This window comes from Anguilla anguilla, chromosome 13 (assembly GCF_013347855.1).
Source record: "Anguilla anguilla isolate fAngAng1 chromosome 13, fAngAng1.pri, whole genome shotgun sequence".
Lineage (NCBI taxonomy): Eukaryota > Metazoa > Chordata > Actinopteri > Anguilliformes > Anguillidae > Anguilla > Anguilla anguilla.
The window spans coordinates 39,821,665-39,842,541 of NC_049213.1; the positions used below are offsets into that span (position 1 = coordinate 39,821,665).

General features: G+C 49.3%; 1 protein-coding gene across 2 annotated transcripts; it reads right to left on the reverse strand.

Annotated features, from left to right (window-relative positions):
* Positions 1-1,357: 1,357 nt before the first annotated feature.
* On the reverse strand, positions 1,358-19,788 carry inavab (innate immunity activator b). 2 transcript variants are annotated; one of them, XM_035387079.1, is made up of 9 exons: positions 19,714-19,788; positions 17,484-17,617; positions 14,226-14,348; positions 13,303-13,543; positions 12,950-13,003; positions 11,716-11,983; positions 10,270-10,488; positions 7,982-9,341; positions 1,358-1,853 (listed from the first exon to the last, which is right to left on the reverse strand). In XM_035387079.1, exons 1-9 carry the CDS (start codon positions 19,766-19,768, stop codon positions 1,761-1,763), a joined length of 2,547 nt encoding a protein of 848 aa, XP_035242970.1. In that variant the 5' UTR covers positions 19,769-19,788; the 3' UTR covers positions 1,358-1,760. The 2 variants fall into 2 exon arrangements, with proteins under 2 accessions (XP_035242970.1, XP_035242969.1); XM_035387078.1 differs by having other exon boundaries at positions 11,716-11,986.
* Positions 19,789-20,877: the final 1,089 nt, after the last annotated feature.

Here is a 20,877-nt window from a genome sequence, read left to right on the forward strand (position 1 = left end):
CCATCTTGACTTTCCCATGATTCAAAATGAGGCCTAGGCCACGTCCCAATTTTGTCTGGTAGCCAACATTGGTAGGCCTACAATCTGCTTTTGTGGCGTATTCAAGCTCTACAACCCAATATTTCTACAGAGCTTGTGTGACAATAGATTTATAAGCATAATCATTCAACGGTTTAACAAGCTTTGAAAAGGGAAAAACCAACGTCGCACAAAATATGCTTCAAGGGTCAGTCGCTCAGTGCAGCGCATAGCTCATGGATTTAAAACCAAAATTCGTTATGATAGCATAGCCTAATATTATAACCCTAGTAGTAGTGATACAATGTTTATTCAGTAAGACGGGAGACGTCACAAGTTCTTCTCTGTAGAAAATATGTATTCAAGTAATTCATTTTGTATCACTACTGTAGCCACCCTCGAGAACTTGTTCTTGGAGATTCTAAAATATAGAGGACAGCCCTCTAATGACACATAGTGGCGGTGACGTCGGTGTCATGAAAATTAAGTTCAAAACTGTAATTTACTAACAAATACGTTGTATAGCCTATATAACTTTATTCGAGACACACACGAATATAATTAAATATGAGTTAATTATATTCGTGCACGGCGTAACCCTCTTCAAATTTAGCGCTGTCCCACTAACATGAGCGGCTGTGACTACCATATCTTGACATAAATCATATCTTAAAAGTGGCTATGCAATGTGTGATAGTTCTTAACAACACATGATTTGTGTACCTATTGCACAAACTTTTGTTTGTTTATCTGACCGACTCTGACCCAATCATGCCCGCATTGCTCACCATAACTTGGTTTAAATTTTAGCCAGTTTAACTAGGCTACCTAGTGCCGTATTCGGCTGGGCAAGTTAGCAATAAGCTTGACCACCGATGATACCGATGTTTTGTCAATTTAGCTACATGAAAAACGCTTAAGAAAAATTAACAGCTTGTTAAAATTCTGAGATTGCAATTGTGGTTGGAACAAAAACCAGAATACACGGCCACCAAGACCTTTGGAACAGCTGAGCTAATCTAGCCTACAAGAAAATGGCATATCCTATATTCTGTTTACACCTTAAAATGAAGAAAAACAATTGATTTTAATAAATTACACCACTCAACTAATTTATTTAAACAGAATAATTCATCTTTCAGCGAAATTAAATGTTTTTACTGCCTTGTGTAATTGGCAATAGTGTTATGGCTAGAAATGTTGCAGTAGTACAAATTTCAGGAAAACTAAGTGAGAATCTGAGTAATTTTCGTTAATGAAATATAATTAAGGATATGTGTTGTATGGGACCTATATTACGCCATCATTTCAAACAGAAACAACTCAGAAGAGAGCATAATAAATTGCCTTGGAATTACCACTTTATTCAATATTGCAGAAAAATCCACACACATACATATATAAATATATATATTTTTCTGTACAATATTTGAAATCTCTTTATAATCAAAACATGGTTTCAAAATAAAATCACAATAGTAATTTCCATTAATCATTTTCAGTTTAAAAAAACATCAGAATTTTCTTTTTTCACAGTAAAAAACAAATCAAAACAAAACAGAATAACAGTCACGCTGGCCATACATTGGTGTACCCGAGACGGGGCCGCCACTCCACAACCCAATGATCCACATTTAAGGCAAGACCCCCCCCCAGCAGGAGAGCAGCGGCGCAAATCGAATAAATAGACGAGCTCCTCCAGGACGAGGGAAACGCCAGCCAGGGGCCCGGCCTGCGCTCAGCTACACCTGGCTGGCGATCTCCGAGTCCTCCTGCGTGAACCACTGCACCGGGGCTCCATCGGGCCCTCTCTGGAGGATCTGCCTGGGGGGGCCCTGCAGAAGAGAGGGAGAGAGAAAGAGAGGGGGAGAGAGAGAGAGAGAGAGAGAGAGAGAGAGAGAGATGGGACACGGTGAGAGACACTCTGGGGTCTGAGTTTAAAACTCTTCAGGTGTGCGTTTAGCCAGGGCACTAATGTGGCAATGTGGCACAGCAGAGCAGGGGAGGAGGAGTCGGGGGCCACTAAACCCAAAGCCTGCAGCGGGGGCTGTTGCCCGGAGGTCACCTAGGGTGTCGTCTGAATGGGGGGCGGGGGGCACTAATCATGTGGGGGGGGTGGGAAAAAAGGGAGAAAATGGACCACCTTTTGTTAATCAGTCTGAGAAATCATCCCCCCCCGATTCAGATAGTTACATAAGCCACCCCCCCCCCCCCCCCCCCGCAGCCTTGCCTAGGGCAGGTTCATTTGATATTTCAAAGGCACAGCATGGCCTATGAACCCTTCACTCAGGAACCTTAAAGACATTTCTTCAGCTCATATCTATCCGTACACAGGGGTAATACTTGAAAGGTATGCAGTGTTTAAATAGCCCCATGTAAAGGTTGTCTTACTGAATAAACACAAATAATATTTAACATGCTTATATTTTCTGAATGCATTAGAGTTAGAGCATGGTTGTACAGGCAGCAACTGGTGGGGAAAGCCAATGCCCTGGGCATTTAGGGGTGGTATGAAAATTCATCAGTAGTTTGTTTCGTGATCATCATTTAAAATGATGGAACTTATTGGAACTTTTCCTGGAAAATAACTATTTGACAACAAACCCTATGGCAAGTGACTACGAGGAGTTTTCAAGCACACATTAAATCAATGCTTTGGCAACAAGGTGAGCTTTAAATATGGAAGGAGGAGGAGGCCGTGATGCATGCAACATGATGTATGGGGAATGCAGCCTCGCCCAGGGCTAACGCATGTCACTCCTTTGATGTTGGCTGATTGACACTGGGTAAACACAGCTGTGGCCAATCACAGTGAGGGGAGGATAGACTAGCCGACACAGGGACTGCCCACTAACAGCACACGCTGTGAAAACAGTCAGCGGCGGGAACCCACAAGGGAGAGGATGAAAGGACCGTCACTCAGCAGCCAGTCAGTGAAGCAGGACAGATTGGATTGGAAGTAACCACATGAGTGAGCGTGCGTGTGAGCTAGCGTGTGTGTGTGTGTGTGTGTGTGTGTATAGGGGGGGACAGATTTTGTATTTCGACACCTGTTGAAAATACTGGAGCCCACATGAAAACATTTAGAAGCGGCCATGTTACCATCTGAAGAAGACACAGCTGCAGGAATGTGATTGGGGGGTAGTGGCTGAAGTTAAAAGCGACACAACATTTAAAAAAAAACAAAAAAAAAACACACACAAGTAGAGGAAGGTGAGGGCAGAACATTCTGGTGTGAAATCCCACAATAGCAGTTCAGCAGAGTGGTTAGGGTTAGGGTGAGGTTGCAAGATCGATTCCCTCGCAGGGTGTTGTCGATGTACACCCATGAGCAGGCTAGCGGACCTGAATTTTTGCCTGGACCGCAACAGCGGGGCCAGCCCTACAAACGCAAATGTCTGTGAGTGACTAACTGACTGACTAACTGAGTGAGGAAGTTACACCATTGGTCGGCCGGATCATGTGCGTTAGGTCCAGCCATATACTAGGTTTTAACCTGGTCTTGATTTGGTAAATATCCAGCGGTATAAATGGATTGCATGTACAAAAAGTTTTGAAGTGACTCAGGATAAGAGCATATGCTTAATGCTTACTTTACTGACTTTCACTGGGTCCACAGAACACACAGCTCCAGACAGGACCTGCTGGTGACCCAAAACTGAAGTCTCTAGGATGTTGGACTTATTTCCACTGAGAATTCAAAAAAGTTTAAGAAAGGGTAAAAAAAAAAAAAAAAAAAAAAAAATGTTTTAAATCTGTATTATTGTGCTTAATCTAGAATCAGTAAAGATGGGTCATGGTGTTGTACATTTAGAGATAAAGACAGTGGTCTGTATCAGCCAACATTATTTTACTTTGCAACTGTCCATCAGTTACACTGAAAACTGAGCCGGTAGGCAAGTCCTTTGCAGTTGCACAACTGTGAGCATTTGTGTGACTATCACGGCCATCTGAAACACGAGCGCGTTCTGTTCTCTGTGCGCCCAGACATGCTCCCACTGTTCTGTGCGCTTCGTGGCTGAGGCAGAAGGAGCGCGTTTAAAATTAAGCCATTGTGTGAGCCACTGCACAAGTCAAGCCTTGAAAAGGAAGACATTTTACAGCCAACAGCAAAAAAGAGTCTCAGACACACCCAAGAGGTCAGTACTGTGGGTGGAGAGATTTCTGACTCACTCATTGCATTACATTACTCTTATCCAGAGCGACTTGCACAACTTCTACACACAGCACTTACACTGCATCCATTTATACAGCTGGATAAATACTGAAGCAGTGCAGGTTAAGTACCTTGCTCAAGGGGATCCAACCTGTGATCTTTCAAGTTGCAAGACCAGCTCCTTACCCACTGTACTACACTGCCGCCCAAACATGGCCACCCCAACATGGCTGCCCGCCTCACTCTGGTGGGTTTGCGCTCTACTGAGAGGCAGCGGAATCTCGGGAAACTGTAGAGCAACTGTAGGGCAGCTGTAGGGCAGCCGTAGGGTAGGGCAGCTGTAGGGCAGCTGAATCTCTCCTCAGATTTACTCAGAGGAGGTGGGGTTTGGGATGGCCGGGAGGGAGAGGCGGGTGTGTCACACTGTGACTCGCCGTGTTACAGAAAGAGAGAAACTCCCAATTCCCTTTTGTACCAGGGCTGCCTGACCCTGTCCCCGGAGAGCTACCATCCTGCAGGTTTTCATTTCAACCCTGATGTGGCACACCTGATTCTGCTAATTAGCAGCTCTGTGACTAGCTGCTGAATGAGGTGTGCTTTGTTAGAGCAGGAGTGGAAATCTACAGGATGGTAGATCTCCAGGTACAGGGTTAGGCAGGCCTGCTCTAGCTGTTGAATGAGATGTGCTTTGTTAGGGTTGGAGTGAAAACCTACAGGGAGGTAGATCTCCGGGGACAGGGTTGGGCAGCCCTGCTTTACACACTCAGGCTCCACAGTCAGCACACAGAGTCCTATCAACACCACATCAACATGACCTCTGTGTCTGTGTGTGTGTGTGTGTGTGTGTGTGTGTGTGTGTCTGTGTGTGTGTGTGTGTGTGTAAAGCTGGTGACTGACACACCACCAGGCAAGAATGAAACAACATTTCATTACATTCTGGCAGTAAGCAGATGCTCTTATCCAGTGCGGGTTAACACAGCTCATATTTTTAACGTACAGGCCATCGAACATGGCTCTGCATTTCGCTGAAGCAATTCAGGTACAATATCAGTGGCCCAGCAGGGAAGCAAACTAGCCGTCTCAAAATCGCAAGCCCTAGTCCCCTAACCGTCACGCTAACACCGCCACCCTTCTGGCTCGTTTGCTCTGTCACAGGGGACGAATGTGATTTCAACAGGAAGACACAAAGCTAGGATAATGGATGCCTGTTCCAAAAAAAAAAAAAAAAAAACACTGGCTAATAAATGCAGCCACTGACCTTTTTTTTTTATTTTTTAAAGCCTGTCAACACATCCATTGTTGCTGAGGCGGCACCAGCAGGAGGGGGAATGTAGCCACTTAGCCCAAGTCTCCCACAGGTCCTGGTTTACGGTCACATGACCTGGTTACAGTCACATGACCCTGCTTTGTCAGAGCTCTCTCTCTCTCACACTCACGAGCCAATAAACCCTGGAATGCTGCAGTGCATCTCTGGCCACAGACCCCACAGTCAGGCACCATTACCAGCAGCGCATACCCGAGAGTCACATGGTATTAATGCCACAGCCGTTCGTCAGCTACGCAGTTTCTGCTTTCCAGCTTTGATTTAGATTCGGTATGTGTAGCCTATGTTATATTTTTAAAATATTTATGTGAATAGGGACTGATACACAGAGTATTTAACAAATAGTCTGATGTTATATATCATAACATTGACAGCACAAGGAAATTCACAATGTTTGTCCCTAGAAGGGCTTTTGTTACAAATGTATACACACACACACAATATTACAATGCAATAATCATCAACACAAAACATTATCAGCATAAAGATGCTGGTGTCATTGCTACATATGCATAATATTTACATAAATTAATTATTTTTACATAGATTAATGTCATTAATCTATACTGACAGATGACTACTTCAAAGGCATTTATGGATTTAATGACTTTAACTGCCAAGCAAATTTTTGGCATGAATGCGCCACGCAATATTCTTCCACAACATTTGAAGGAAAACAACGAATAGGTGAATAAATTAATAGAGACTTCCGTGTAAACTGGGGTTTCCGCTTCAGCAGCAACCATCAGAACCTCTGTGGTTTGGTTTGATGACTACTGAACGACTCATACTGCGGTTCAAAGTCTCTCAACTCCCCCACCCAAAAAACAAAAATGCCCCATGTGGTTAGCGATCATAAATTACGCATTATGACACAATCGCTCGAATGACGTTCTGTCACTCCATGATGCGGTCTGCAGAAGTGCATGCTGGATCCTGTTGAGGAAGCAAAGCGCTGGAAACCCAGATATGCCTCCTGATACTGTGTGTACACAGCCTCGCCGTCAGATAACACACCAGCATAAAAACGCCACGGCCTCCAGGGAGTTTCCAAACATCCCAGCTTTCCTAAAGACACAATGATCCGGACAGCCCTGCGATTACCCTCGACAGCGAACACAAAGGACCGACAATGCTAACGCCTGACGCGCTCCAAAACATCGACCCGGCTGCACCCCCTCAGTTCTGAAAGGACTCCTGGGCACGTGCGTTTCTGTTTTATCGTGAACCTGTCAGTTCCAGGTGATTCATGTGCAGCGAGTCTCCAGGTGTGATGGATCCTGGGATAAGGCCAGACGCCCTCTGAGATCCCCAAAAAGGACGTGCGTTCGCTGGTTCAGGCTCGTAAAAAGGCTCAGAAGATACATCGCTATTCAGACCAAGTCTTGAACCGTTCACTGCATAGCGAGGATACGTAAGAGCAAATTTCACAGCTTATGTTTTGCCTATCGTGAGTGCATCTCACCTAGGACTCAAACACAGGTAAAGCCGCTAAACCACTAAGCCACACATGCACCGCCACACCTGTACACCTGGGCGTGCTGGCTTACTGCACATAATATAATGACGAGAGCAGGCCATTCAGCCCAACCAACAATGCCTGCCACTTTACTGCCACCGAAGCCTACCTAGCGCGCGGTTTACCTGTGAAACTGGAGAGCATCTGGCACCGTATCAAGCCTGGTCTTGAAAACCGCCAGTGTTTCCTGCCTCTACTACATGATCTGGCAAGCTATTCCACACAGTGACAACTCCCCGTGTGAAAAAGTACTTCCTAACGTCTGTGCGGAATTTACCTTTCTCTACTCCGAGCGGGTGTCTGAACCATACTGCCCGAAACCATGGAAACCAACTGAAAAGAAGACGCAGGTGTGCTTCGCTCCAGATACCTCTGGGACCTCGGAACTACCCACAATCCCCTGCCCTAAAAGAGCACCCCACCCAATAAAACTCTCCACCATTTTTTAATATTGTTTCCTAACAATAAAACAGTCTGCATCCTTCCCCTCAGGCATAACTGCGGCAAGTCAAAAATAGGCATCAAATTGCAAACACTGTTATGGCGGCATTTTAAAGAACCTTTATGTTCAGAACAAAAATAAACCCACCAGACAGCAGTTTTGTGTGCAGTTTATACTTAAACATCAGCGCTGGGCACAGGCTTTGGGTTTTAAATGTCTATTAATGGGTTTGTCCAAAACGTAATCGAAAATTGAATTTCAAATACTTTGCGCCTAACACAAGAAAACACACCTCAGTATTCACACTCCCATGAAAATTCTGTTAATTTTCCATTTTTTAATCTTTTGTTCTCATTCAAGGGCTCCTTACACATTAGCTCTCTCACTCATTGTAGGATACGTCACACAGCACGTTTGTGACACAGCGAAGATGGGAGACTACAATGAAAAATGATTGTCAGAGAGGAAAATCACAGATCAGTTTATTGTATGTTGTTAATATAATGAGCAGGTTTTGTTTACCTGTTCCTGGTACCTGTGCGGCGGTTGCTGCTGCGGTTGGCGATGTTGCCGGGGGGGATGGGCGAGGGGCGATTCCCGCTCCTGGACGCTCCGCACGCGGACCGCGCCCTGACGGTCGAGCGACCGGGGCCGCGGTGGCGCCCCCTGCTGGCCGCGCTGCTGCCAGGACTTCAGCCCATCGGACACCAGATCGCACGGAAGACCCCTGCCCTGGGGGTGAGGGGGGTGCTCTCTAAGGGAGGGGGCTCGGGACAGCCGAATGTGGGGGGGCAGGGCCCTGAGCATTGGCCGTTGGGGTGCTTCCTCGTACCAGTGCTCATATCGGCCCGGGGGGCCAGCGGGGCCGGAGGGTGGTGGAGGGCCCAAGTACAGTCTTCTGATGTCCATCTCGGGAGGGTACCCCCTGTTGTCCTCAATGTACCCCCCGTAAAAACTGGGGCTGGACTGGTGCATGGGGTTCTTGTAGAAGGTGCCAGTGTAGGTCACGGGCCCCCCATGGGGCCTATCGTACGGGAGGGCTCTGCTGTGGGGCCCATCGTAGGGGAGGGGCCCGCCATGGGGGCCAGTGTAGGCTCTGCTGTGGGGCCCATCGTAGGGGAGGGGCCCTCCATGGGGGCCAGTGTAGGCTCTGCTGTGGGGCCCATCGTAGGGAAGGGGCCCTCCATGGGGGCCAGTGTAGGCTCTGCTGTGGGGCCCATCATAGGGCAGGGGCCCACCGTGGGGCCCATCGTAGGGCAGGGGCCCACTATGGGGCCCATCGTAGGGCAGGGCTCTGCTGTGGGGCCCATCGTAGGCAAGGGCTCTGCTGTGGGGCCCATCGTAGGCAAGGGCTCTGCTGTGGGGCCCATCGTAGGGCCGGGGCCCACTGTGGGGCCCATCGTAGGGCGGGGGCCCACTGTGGGGCCCATCGTAGGGCCGAGGCCCACTGTGGGGCCCATCGTAGGGCCGGGGCCCACTGTGGGGCCCATCGTAGGGCCGGGGCCCACTGTGGGACCCATCGTTGGGCCCATCGTAGGGAAGGGCTCTGCTGTGGGGCCCATCGTAGGGCTGGGGCCCACTGTGGGACCCATCGTTGGGCCGGGGCCCACCGTGGGGCCCATCGTTGGGGTACCCGTACTGGGGCAGCCGCGGGTCGGTCAGCTCCACGGGGAAGTCGCAGCAGGGAGAGCTGGCGTAGGAGGGAGCCGAGTGTTCAGAGCAGCTGTCCTCCGAGCTGGACGGGTACAGCATACTTCCCGGCCCCACCTGCAGGGGGCCACGTTCCCCCGGCGCCTCCCCAAATTCCACGATCCGTCTCCTCGCCAGCCGTGACCGTCCCCGGGGCTGACCGGACTCATGGGACAGCTCTCTGCTGGGCAGCCTGCCGGGAGAAACGTCACATTTTCATTTCATTAAGCATTACTAAGAGATGAGCCTTAAATCATTTAATACAAATTACCCAGCGTTACACAAGTCTGAGTGTTTTGTGCTGTATGACTCGACTGCAATTACCTTCAGTGTTGCAAAATGTAATTAAGCATTTAGCCGTTGTGATTTCAACCAAATCTGCATACGCTAAGCTAGTTAGCTAGCTAGTAAGCTGTAGCGGAAGAGGAGCTATAAAGGCATAAAGGTTGCTAAATTTAAGAGAGGAGCTAATATAAAGACAAATATTCTAACTTTCAACCAAAAAAAATGTCCATCAAAGCTAAATGAATTAATCTGTGAATATGATAAGGGAAAAGACTGGGAGAACTGTGGATTTTAGTTATTTAAACATTTTGTCCGCGAGGTCAGAGGTCAGATCCTGCAGGCAGCAAAGACTCTAGAAAGAGGAGGTGACATCGACAGGCTGCTATAAAAGGAAACCTGCAGGATTTCTACCCTTCAGAGCTGAATACAAATCCTCGAATGAAGAATACAAATAATGTAACGATTCATCAGCTGAGAAAGGTGCTGCAGAAAGACTGGTAATTCAATCCCCCTGAACTAGTGGAACCTCAGTTGCCTAGTTACCAGTAGTTTAAGGATTTCAAAACACTTTAACAGTTTAGTGCCAACCTGACTTTGTAAAGCCACTAATGTTTTTGCTACCTCAACTGTAAGCTGATTCTATCCAAGGATGTGTTTATCTGAAATATTCAACTGATACTGCAGTTTTTTTATTTTAGATTAAAAAATATATATTTATTTAGATATTTCATAACCTCTGGACGAAAGCCACAGCAGGAGTCAGTGGCAAGAACACCAAAAACTGCTGTTGTGCATGAAGGCTAGTGAGTAACACTGGTAACCATGGCAACGCCGACCTGAAAGACTGCGATTGCTGCCGGCGTAGCTGCAGCTCCGGGGTACAGGGGGCGCTGTGGCACTGGGCGTGGCGTAGCTCCAGGCCCTTGATTGGAGTGAAGTGCAACGGGTGGGCGGAGCTTCCGAACGGGGAGTCCACTGGGGTCGACGCGGGGGTGGACATCGGGGTGACCGTGGGGGTGACCGTGGGGGTGACCGTGGGGGTCACCATCGGGCTGCTAAACATGGAGGGAAAAAAACGATACGGAAATATGAGGAAGAGGAGGGGAGGTTGAGAGGAAGACCAGAGAGAATGTGACCCAGGATGTACTTCCACACGACGGGAACTTGTGTGCATTTAAGTACTTTACGCTCAGATTCACGCTCCTGCTTCTAGTTTTCCACACAACGTGCGAGACCCAAGATTTTTTTAGGATAAGACTCCTCAAAAATTCCACTTTGAGTCTGCATTTGAAAACAAAGATGATCAAGCTATACATCTCATCCAGCTGAACACCCCGAGGCAGTGTATCAGGAATTAAAAACAGTTGGATGAGCTGCTTACAATACAGGTTTTTTGCTTTAGCAGGTCAATAAAATTACCAAGAAAAAAATAGCCAGACAACAAGCCAAAACTCTGAACTGTAATCTTGCATTTTGGGTGCCATGTCCAAAGGAGTGGGATGGATTTGTTCCACTAGAGAGAATGTTGAAACAGCCCACGTGTTCAATCCTAAGGAATCAACAGTCCGGGACAGGAAAAAAAACATTTTATCCTTCTGTATCTTCTGTGAAATCAGAAGGTGTAACGCAACACCCAGCATAATGAAACCACTTCAAGGAACTCGCTCATCCCAAACCTGTTTGTTGCTCATTTCTGATGGCAAAGCTGGCATTAGACTCAAATAATTGTGGTTTTCAGTCTTTTTCACACACACACCCACACACACACACACACAGGCTCACACAGACACACACACACGCACATACACACAGGGGCACACATACACACACACAGGGGCGCACACACACACACACACACACACACACAGGGACACACCCACCCACACACACACACACACACACACAGACACACACATACACACAGAGGCACACCTACACACATACACACACACAGGGGCACGCACACACACACACAGGCGCGCACACACACACACACACACACACACACACACAGGGACACACCCACCCACACACACACACACACACACACACACAGGCCCACACAGACACACACACGCACATACACATACACACAGGGGCACACCTACACACATACACACACACAGGGGCACACACACACACAGGCGCGCGCACACACACACACACACACACACACACACACACAGGGACACACCCACCCACACACACACACCTGGTTTTGTCGCAGTACCGGATCCTGATTTACACGTTATCACACTGGGAGGGGGAACGTCAGCGTTTACCTGGTGTGGCTGTTGCAGGCCGAGCGGCTCTTCTTCTTTGGTTTCTGGTAGGGCTGGTCCAGACTGGACTCGGTCCACGGAGAGTTCTGGATGGGGGGCTTGTCGTAATCCAGGCTGGGGCTGTGACAGGGCGTCAGCTCCTCCAGGACCTGTAGGGGGGGGTACCATGGGGCGTGCAGAGGGCGCGGGGGGGACCCTGGAGCAGGTTGGAGGGGGTCTGGCACCGGAGAGGCCTCCAGGCTTCGGTCTGAACCCTGGCTCGGCACCTCTTCTGAAAAGAGGAAAGAGGTCACTCCTCACGATTCGGAACCCTTTTCACCTTCTGCCCGAGAAAACCAGGGACCGAGAAATGGAGAGCGAGCAGAATCTTTATGTTTTTATTTGAACAGCCCACTAGCCTTCATGCACAGCAGCACAGTGAATGTAATGTAATATAAAGTAATGTACCATAATGTAGTGTAATGTAATATAATTTCATCTAATATGATGTAATGTACTTGTAGCATTTGGTCCAGCGCTGAACCATATTGGCTGCGCCAGCTGGTGGAGAGAGCACACGCACCTGCTGCTTTAACTAATCAGCCCAGGTGCTTAACGGTGTGTTCCTCTCCCCAGTTCAGGGCCGAGACCGGGAGCTCACAGTGCGTTTTGATTTTCGTTTAATTTAGTTTCAGTTTTGTTTATCTGAGAACATAACACTAAGAGTGAAACTGGTCAACTGAAAAAGTTGGCCAGCGCATCCCAGCAGCGTGCTGAAAAGCAGTCCTGGGTTCTACTTTCTTTTGTCTTAGTTGTTTCAGTTTATTGTTTCCGATGGGAACCCGTAATGTAATGTACTATAAGGTAATGTAATCTAAAATTATGTAATGTAATGTAGTGTAACGTAATGCAAACCAATATGATCTAATGTAATGTAGTGTAATGTAATGTAATCCAATATGATGTAATCTACTGTAGTGCAGTGTAATGTAATGTAGTGTAATTAATGTAATGCAGTGTAATATAATGTAATATAATGTAGTGTAGTGTAATTAATGTAATGTAGTGTAATGCAGTGTAATGTAATGCAGTGTATTGTAATGTAATGTAGTGCAATGTAATGTAATGTAGTGTAATTAATGTAATGCAGTGTAATGTAATGTAGTGTAGTGTAATTAATGTAATGTAGTGTAATGCAGTGTAATGTAATGTAGTGTAATATAATGTAGTGTAGTGTAAAGCCACTTCTCCTCACCTTCATCCTGCAGAGCGGAGTCTGACAGGGAGGTGTTATCTGAAGTGCCCAGATCTGGAAACACAGAACACAGACTGCATCAGACTGCACTGTCGTAGTACCCTTGAACAAGGTACTTAACCTGAATTGCTTCAGGAAACATCCAGCCGCATAAATGGACATCGTACCAAGTTATGATAACGTTGTAATAATAATGTTATATAATAATGACATAAAATTCAGTTTAACAGTTTAATGTGGAACCCAACGTGAGCAACGTGGCACAGTCTTGAGCGACGTGACCAGCCAAAAATTTCTCTCCCCAGAAACCCGCCCTCGCATTGTTCCGAGCATCGCGCAGGAAGTGACCTCACCCGGGGGCCTATCGGGGCGGGGCGGGCGGGGCGGGCAGGGCGAGCCGCGCCCCAGGCGGAGCCGGAGCTGGAAGGCGGCCTCCTGCAGCTCCTGCAGTTTCCGCTGCGCGCCCTGGCACTGCTGCAGCCGGCTGCGCCTCACCGCCCGGCTCAGGTGTTCCTCATGGCACAGTCTGCGGGCCGCCTCGTAAATCTGCAGCTGCAGCGCCAGCTCCGCCTCCAGGGGGCCCAGTTCCGGGTGCTAAGGGGGGGGACGGGGGGGACAGGGGGGGAACGAGAACAGGCCCAGGTGAGACCCAGCTGAACTCCAACCTGTTATGAGCTTAAGCAAATGCTACTTCCTCGCATTAAAAACGCCCCGAAGAGAACACGAAACAGCGATGACTCAGCAGAGCCGGCTTTGTGACATAAGCAGCAGGCTCACGTGTGTCTTTTTAAATGTGTTATTACTGCAGTCAGTGCAGCAGAAACCCTGCCCAGCTTCCAACACGGACTGAAGACACCCTTCTTCACATCGCACCATGGCTCCCCTGACCCCTTTTTAGATAACCTTTCTTTATCTCTCTCCTTCTCTGGATTTCCTTATTTCCCTTATATTTATACATAGTTATACTTGCGTAAAGATTATCTGTCCAATGGCGCTTTCTTTAGTCACAATACGCATTGCTGTTTATAAGATTAATATTACACTTATTGATTATTAATGGGCCTCTGTGCCTTCTTGTTGACAGAGAATATTTGTATTCCTGAGATGAACACTTTTCTCCACTACTGTGCGTCGCTCCGGATAAGAGCGTCTGACAGGTGTTTGTAATGTAAAGCAATGTAACGCAATGTTTCCCACAGTCTGTTGTCCGTGTCCGAGTCCAGCCTGGAGAGCTCCGCCCCCTCGCCCCTGCCCCCCCGGGTGGGAGACCCCGTACCTCTCCGCCCTGCAGGATGCTCTCCTCATCCAGCCGGAAGGCGGTCCCGACTCGCCGACGGATGACTGGCGGCTTCTCGCCGGGCAACAGGGGGTAGTCCGAGGACAAATGCCCGGTCAGCTCCTGCGAGAGAGAGGGAGAGCCGCGTCAAGCAAACCGGCCCAACGCAGCGGAGTTCGGACACAGAGCATGATGGGGGTTCACGAAGGTGGGCAGCTCAATGCCCTCTCTGTGAGTGACAGGGACTACACTGTTCGTCCTCACGCATCACACCACACGAGCACTGCTAGTCCCTGCAGAATCGAGTAATAGCTCCTATTTAGGACAGAGTGTAGCACAGTGGGTAAGGAACTGGGCTTGTAACCGAAAGGTCGCAGGTTCGATTCCCGGGTAGGACACTGCCGTTGTACCCTTGAGCAAGGTACTTAACCGAAATTGCTTCAGTATATATCCAGCTGTATAAATGGATACAATGTAAAATGCAATGTAAAAAAGTTGTGTAAGTCGCTCTGGATAAAAGCGTCTGCTAAATGCCTGTAATGTAACGTAACAATCGCAAACTTTTCAATGTGCCAGAGTACGCCAGCTGTGTGCATCCGCACGAAGTCTCAGCCAAAGCACGGCGGGATTCCGGGGCGCGGGGTCAGCGTGGTTTTAAAACATCGCTTCAGTGTGTTGACGCAGCACCCGAGAATACTGGCATGCTCTGTTTGAGACTTTGCCTGGATTTACAGCCTGGATTTACAGACGCAAGTAGTTTCGATGAAACCATGAACATCAAGGTCTGTGGATGTTTTTGCGAGTAACTGTGGCATTATATTTGGAAAGGGATGTTGCTGTCTTTCCTTTTTTTATAAATTTTTGGTGCTTTGAGCCACCACAAAAACTGTTGAGGTGTGTTGCATCAGGGTGAGCAACAGTGGATATCCAGGAAACTTGTGAGATTTCAACGAAACTATCCGGATGAGTGGAAATATACCTTAATTTCACTTTCGGGTGAACTGCCCCAGTTCACATATTTATTATAATGCTCTGCCAGTAAATAGAAGCTTGGAAAGGCACTTCCTCCTGTTTTCGGGGAATTTCCATTGTACTTTCCAGCATCGAACAAGCCAATACAGTAACACCATTTGGTGACTTTCCCACAACAGATCAACACCAATCCCAGCATTTACAGATGACTATAAGATTAGCTTCCCCTCCCTGCGCGCCGCCCCCCCCCCCCCCCCAAACGAAACGGTTACATCCAGCATCTCTTACTAACTCTACAGGGCACATCGTAACAAGTCAGGACACAGCCATTACTCACAGGTATCCTGCTTGCGCAATCCTACTGTCCCCCCCCCCCCCCTTTCACAACAGGTAGGAATGTCTTCACCTGCCCAACACCTTCACACACTCATTTACCAACACATCACCTCCTGCAGCATCCACAGCACCACTAACCCTCACAAGTTAGCAATGAGAGCTCTGCCTCTACCAGATTTATCATGGCTGCTTAATTGTGTACAACAACATTAGGTTATGTAACCTTTGTTTGAAGAAGACACACCCCCGCCTTTCTGTGTAGATGCATCACAGGTAAATGGACGCAAAATGGATTGCATTTATATAGCGCTTTAATCCAAAGCGCTTTACAATTGATGCCTCTCATTCACCCATTCACACACACACACACACACACTCACACACCAACGGTGAAAGGCTGCCATGCAAGGTACCAATCAGCTCGTTGGGAGCAATTAGGGGTTAGGTGTCTTGCTCAGAGACACTTTGACGCGCCCAGGGCGGGGGATCGAACCGGCAACCCCTGCCAGACAACCGCTCTTACCTCCTGAGCTGTCGCCCCCCAAAAGGACAGGCAGAGACGACGCTAACGCTAAGGCTCAGGCCCGGGCCTCAGCTGCAGAAGCCCCCGAACGGCCTCATTCCATCGCACCTGGACAAGCCTCGGCACGATCGCGTCGGTGTGAAAATGCGATCAGGTTCAGTGATCTGATATTTCGCTCCCCGGCGAGGCCGAGTCGTTACCCAAGAACTGAAGCCCCCGTGCTGCCAACTGATGATGAGTGATGATAAACGACTTTGCCAGAAGAACAACATTTTTTGTCAGACAGGAGCAAAGTTTTTGCCCGGAGGGGCGAACGGGGGGGTGGGGGGGGGTGGGGAGCAATCTGGGTGTAAGATGTGGAAAAAATGCTGTGTGTTCTGAGGGCTCTCTGTGGAACACTTCCAAACCTGGGAGAATGGATGGGGTGGGGGGGGGGGGGGTATGGGTGTAGGTGGGGATATGGGGGGGGTATGGGTTGGGTATGGGTGTAGTTGGGGATATGGGGGGGGGGTATGGGTTGGGTATGGGTGTAGGTGGGGATATGGGGGGGCGGGTATGGGTTGGGTATGGGTGTAGGTGGGGATATGGGGGGGGTATGGGTTGGGTATGGGTGTAGGTGGGGATATGGGGGGGGTATGGGTTGGGTATGGGTGTAGGTGGGGATATGGGGGGGTATGGGTTGGGTATGGGTGTAGGTGGGGATATGGGGGGGGGTATGGGTTGGGTATGGGTGTAGGTGGGGATATGGGGGGGGTATGGGTTGGGTATGGGTGTAATTGGGGATATGGGTTTAGGGGTACATAGGCGTAGGGGCATGTGTGGGTCAGGTGTAGGTGTAGGCCAGTGGTGTCAAACTCGTGCCATGGAGGGCCGTGTGTATGCAGGTTTTCATTCCAACCAATTAATGCTGCCTTAATTGAGTCCAATTACTCATTCAGCCATATGCGTTTAACTGCATTGAAGCACAGAATATAAGAAAAATTTTATTTAGACAATGCGGGTCACCATAGACGTCGGGTCACCATTGTGCACAAACCTGCATCCCTAATTCAGCAAATAATTTAACTAATTATATAATCAAGATCTGAGGCTGGAATGAAAACCTGCATACACACGGCCCTCCATGGCACGAGTTTGACACCACTGGTGTAGGCGCATGTGTAGGCTGGGTGCAGGTGAGCTGTAGGTGAGGTTTAGGTAGAGGTGCATGTGTAGGTGTAGGTGTAGGTGCAGGTGCAGGTCAGCTGTAGGTGAGGTTTAGGTGTAGCTGCAGGTGTAGGCTGGGTATAGGTGCAGGTGCAGGTCAGGTGTAGGTGTAGGTGTAGGTGCATGTGTAGGTGTGGGTGTAGGTGTAGTTGCAGGTGTAGGTGTAGGTGCAGGTCAGGTGTAGGTATAGGTATAGGTGCAGGTGCAGGTGCAGGACTCACAGCCTCTCGGATGCACAGGTGCTTCAGCTCCCTCAGGCACTCCCCCAGGCGGTCCTGCAGGGCCTGCTGCCGCAGCCTGGCGGCCTGGCTCCGCCCACTCACGTCCTTCAGGGGCGAGGAGGGGCTGTCCGGGCCTGCGGACACCAGCAAGGACCAATCACCGCTACTGTCGCCATCAAGGTAGCACACACCATCTCGCCCAGACCAGGCCAGGGTAACACACACCCAGACAAGGTCAGGCCAGGGTAACACACACCCAGACCAGGCCAGGGTAAAGCACAGCCAGGCCAGGCCACGCTCACAGACATTCTCCTAAGAGCAAAGGTTTGCTGAAATTTAAACCAAATTCTCTCAATACTTTCAAATAAATAACTAGAACAAGAATGCAGTCAGATCTACCTCCACAACAAGTGCCAGAACACCAAAGGCAGCTCATTACAGATACCATCGTACATCTGTGAATCGCTTGATTTTTAATAACAATTAGATTTTTGACTGCTTTTGGTAATTTCCCAAGCGTATTGGGGAAATAAATGTTTTCATATTTCCATCCCGCATTTTATGTGCGTGTGTGTAACTGTGTGGGTGTAACTTTGTGCGACATCACAAAGAAAATCGAAATAAATATTAAAAAACGCAGTTTTTAAGGTCTGCAGTTCTGAGGGGTGCAGTCGGGTGACTCGCGTGACTGAGTAGCCTGTGGACTCCACAGGCACTTCGGTCTGAACGTGTCCAGGCCTGATCAGTCACCTCAGGTCTCGCTCAGGCCTGCAGCCGCCAGTCCGCTCCATCACCTGATCCTGCGCGCACGCAACGCTGAGCCAGCGGGAGTCCCTGACCGACTCTGGCCTTTGTTTCCTGCTTCTTTTTGTTTATGTGCCTCAGAACGCACAGGCGTTCCAGACGCGTTGCTACGATAACAGCGCTGGGGTTCACCCCGAGGTCCGGTCCCGACCGCGGGCGAGACTGGGGCTGCGCCACACGCCTCAGAGGCACCGCAGGCGAGTAAACACAGGTAAACACAGGTATCACAGGCACCGACACCCTCAGTGCCATCGGAGGTGGCGTTCGAGACAAAGAGGAAGCTTTTTTTTTTTTTTACGAGCGGTAACCGCTGCCGGAAAAGACGACGACAATAAGAGAAAAGGCAGCGAGTCCGCAGCATTAATCCGCTCATTGTGAGAGAGGCGCGGGGAACTGAGCTGAGTGACGTGCGGCGCTGGGGAATGTCGCCCGACTCTCCCGGCGAGGTTAATCACACCGCCCCGCCCGCCCTTCTCACCCCGCGCGCGAGAGAGTCACAGCCTCAGCTAAAACAAAAGCTCACTTTCTTTCTTCTTACTCTCTTTCTCGCAGCGGCGGATCTAGTTTCTTTCGGTTGCTCCGGAAGGCGAGCGACACCCTGGGTGGATTACCGCGCATGCAAATAAAAGACCACCCAGTTCTACGCAAAACCTGCGCTCTGGGGACACAGACGACATATTTTAATAAGAGGAGACAGGCGGCCGTCCCGAAGACTGCGCTTAAAAGAGCGCGCCCGTCCCAGTTAAGCTCTGCAGGCATGAGGCGAAGACCCGGCCCGTCCCAGTTAAGCTCTGGAGGCACGAGGCGAAGACCCGGGCCCGTTCGGCACAGTCCCCGTCCCGGATGAGCCCACAGAAGACACTGGGCGTAGTCACAGGCCACATGACTGACCAACGTGCAGCTCGGCATGCTGGGAATTCTATGCACGCCGTCCCCGAGAGCTGAAAATGTCTCAGCATGCTGTCCCATTACTGATGACTATTCATGAAGGGGGGGGGGGGGAGGGGAGGGGGCGGGTCAGGACCAAGACACAGACCACTCACAGGTAACGCACAGATTCGGGGGGGGAGGGGAGAGAGCACAGGGCCTCACTTTAGCCCGGGGGGGGGGGGGGGTCCTCAATCTTACCCAGACAGGGGTGCATGGGTGCAGGCTTTCATTCCAAACAATGAGTGACACACCTGATTAATCACTAGACAGTACAGTACATTAATTTGGCAGACGCTTTTATCCAAAGCGACGTACGATAGGTATCAGGTGCGTACCTGCTTGGGTGGAACGAAGGCCGCCTGCACCCACACCGGCCCTCGCAGGGTAAGATGGAGGACACCCCAAGATGGAGGACACCCCTGCCTTAGCCACCTTTTAAAGCACTCGGTGTCTAGCAGGCCAAAGGCCCTGAACACCCAACAGACTGCAAACTCACCACACTGCAGGATGATGCCGCTGTCAGTATCGCTGATCTCCTCCTTACAGTCCATGCTGATGTTTGGGTGGGGGGGGGGGGGTCGGTCTTCTTCTGCAGGTGAATATGGGGGGGGAGGGGGGTGGAATCACCTTGTTTCACGACTCCCTGTAAACAAAAACACAGCTTAGAGCGTCCGAAGTGTTTCTCTGAAATAAAGCACTCAATTAGTTCTTCTTGAGAGTTCTTACATCAGCAGAAGCTTAACATTACTATAATAGTTACATGTAGCAATTTAAATTTGTATATAAAAATAAATTTAAAAATGAGACCAAAAAAGTGTTGACTAGACAGACAGCACACTTGTAGATGGCTTTTTGTTCATCTATGACAGGTAGCACAGGTAGTACACCCTCATAAACACTTAATACCTCCAAGCATTTTGCAAAGAAAAAAAAAAAAAGTGATTTAAAGGGTGTTGTAAAAATGAATTTGCCGTGAGTTTAAAGGTTTCTGACACACTTTCCGCGGCAGGTTTACTACGACAGCCTGAATGCGTTTCAGCCTGAGCATGAAGTGTCAATCACCGGGAATCCCGATGCAGTCCTAGGAATCTTACACCACAGGAAGTGGGCGTGGCTTACAGGTCACTCAGGCCTGTGACCAATAGCTCGGCTGGGCCAAAGTTGAAGCCATTTCACTGCTCCGCTCTCCAGACCCAAGGCAAACCCCCCCCCCCCTTCTCTCCAGCTAACCTCAGGGTGCTTTTGAACAGGCCACAGTAGCTACAGTCACCCCCCCACCCCTTCCGGCCCCCTCCCCCAATTCAAATGCAGGTGAGCATGTCCCCAAAGGGCAGCTGAGTATTTGTGCGTTTTTGTCGTGTCAGCTCTGAGTCAAGGCCGCGGCACACGGAAGCGCACAGGTACGGACGGAACATTCCAGAGAGGCAGCCCAGAGACAGCGGTCTGAAGCTACGTTAGACATGGGTACTGGGTATCAGGCAGTCAGCCAGAAAGAGCCAGCGGGAGATCCACCACCTTCCGATCAGGGAAGGAAGGCATTCAGGCATTCGCTCTCTATTCCATTTCAGGTCGAACAGCAGATAGAGAAAATTTGTTTTTGGCAATACACCTTGAAACAAACTAAAGCCTAAGTCACTCAACAGGTAAAAAAAAAAAAAAA

What these genes read in the sequence shown, in the direction of transcription:
- inavab (XM_035387078.1), bottom strand. Translation starts at nt 19,768, where the DNA reads ATGGACTGTAAGGAGGAGATCAGCGATACTGACAGCGGCATCATCCTG. An exon ending in CGGCATCATCCTGCAGTGTG is followed by an intron (nt 17,618 to 19,713) that starts GTGAGTTTGCAG and finishes TGGTGTCCGCAG; the next exon opens with GCCCGGACAGCCCCTCCTCG. An exon ending in GCCTGCAACAGCCACACCAG is followed by an intron (nt 10,489 to 11,715) that starts GTAAACGCTGAC and finishes CTCCATGTTTAG; the next exon opens with CAGCCCGATGGTGACCCCCA.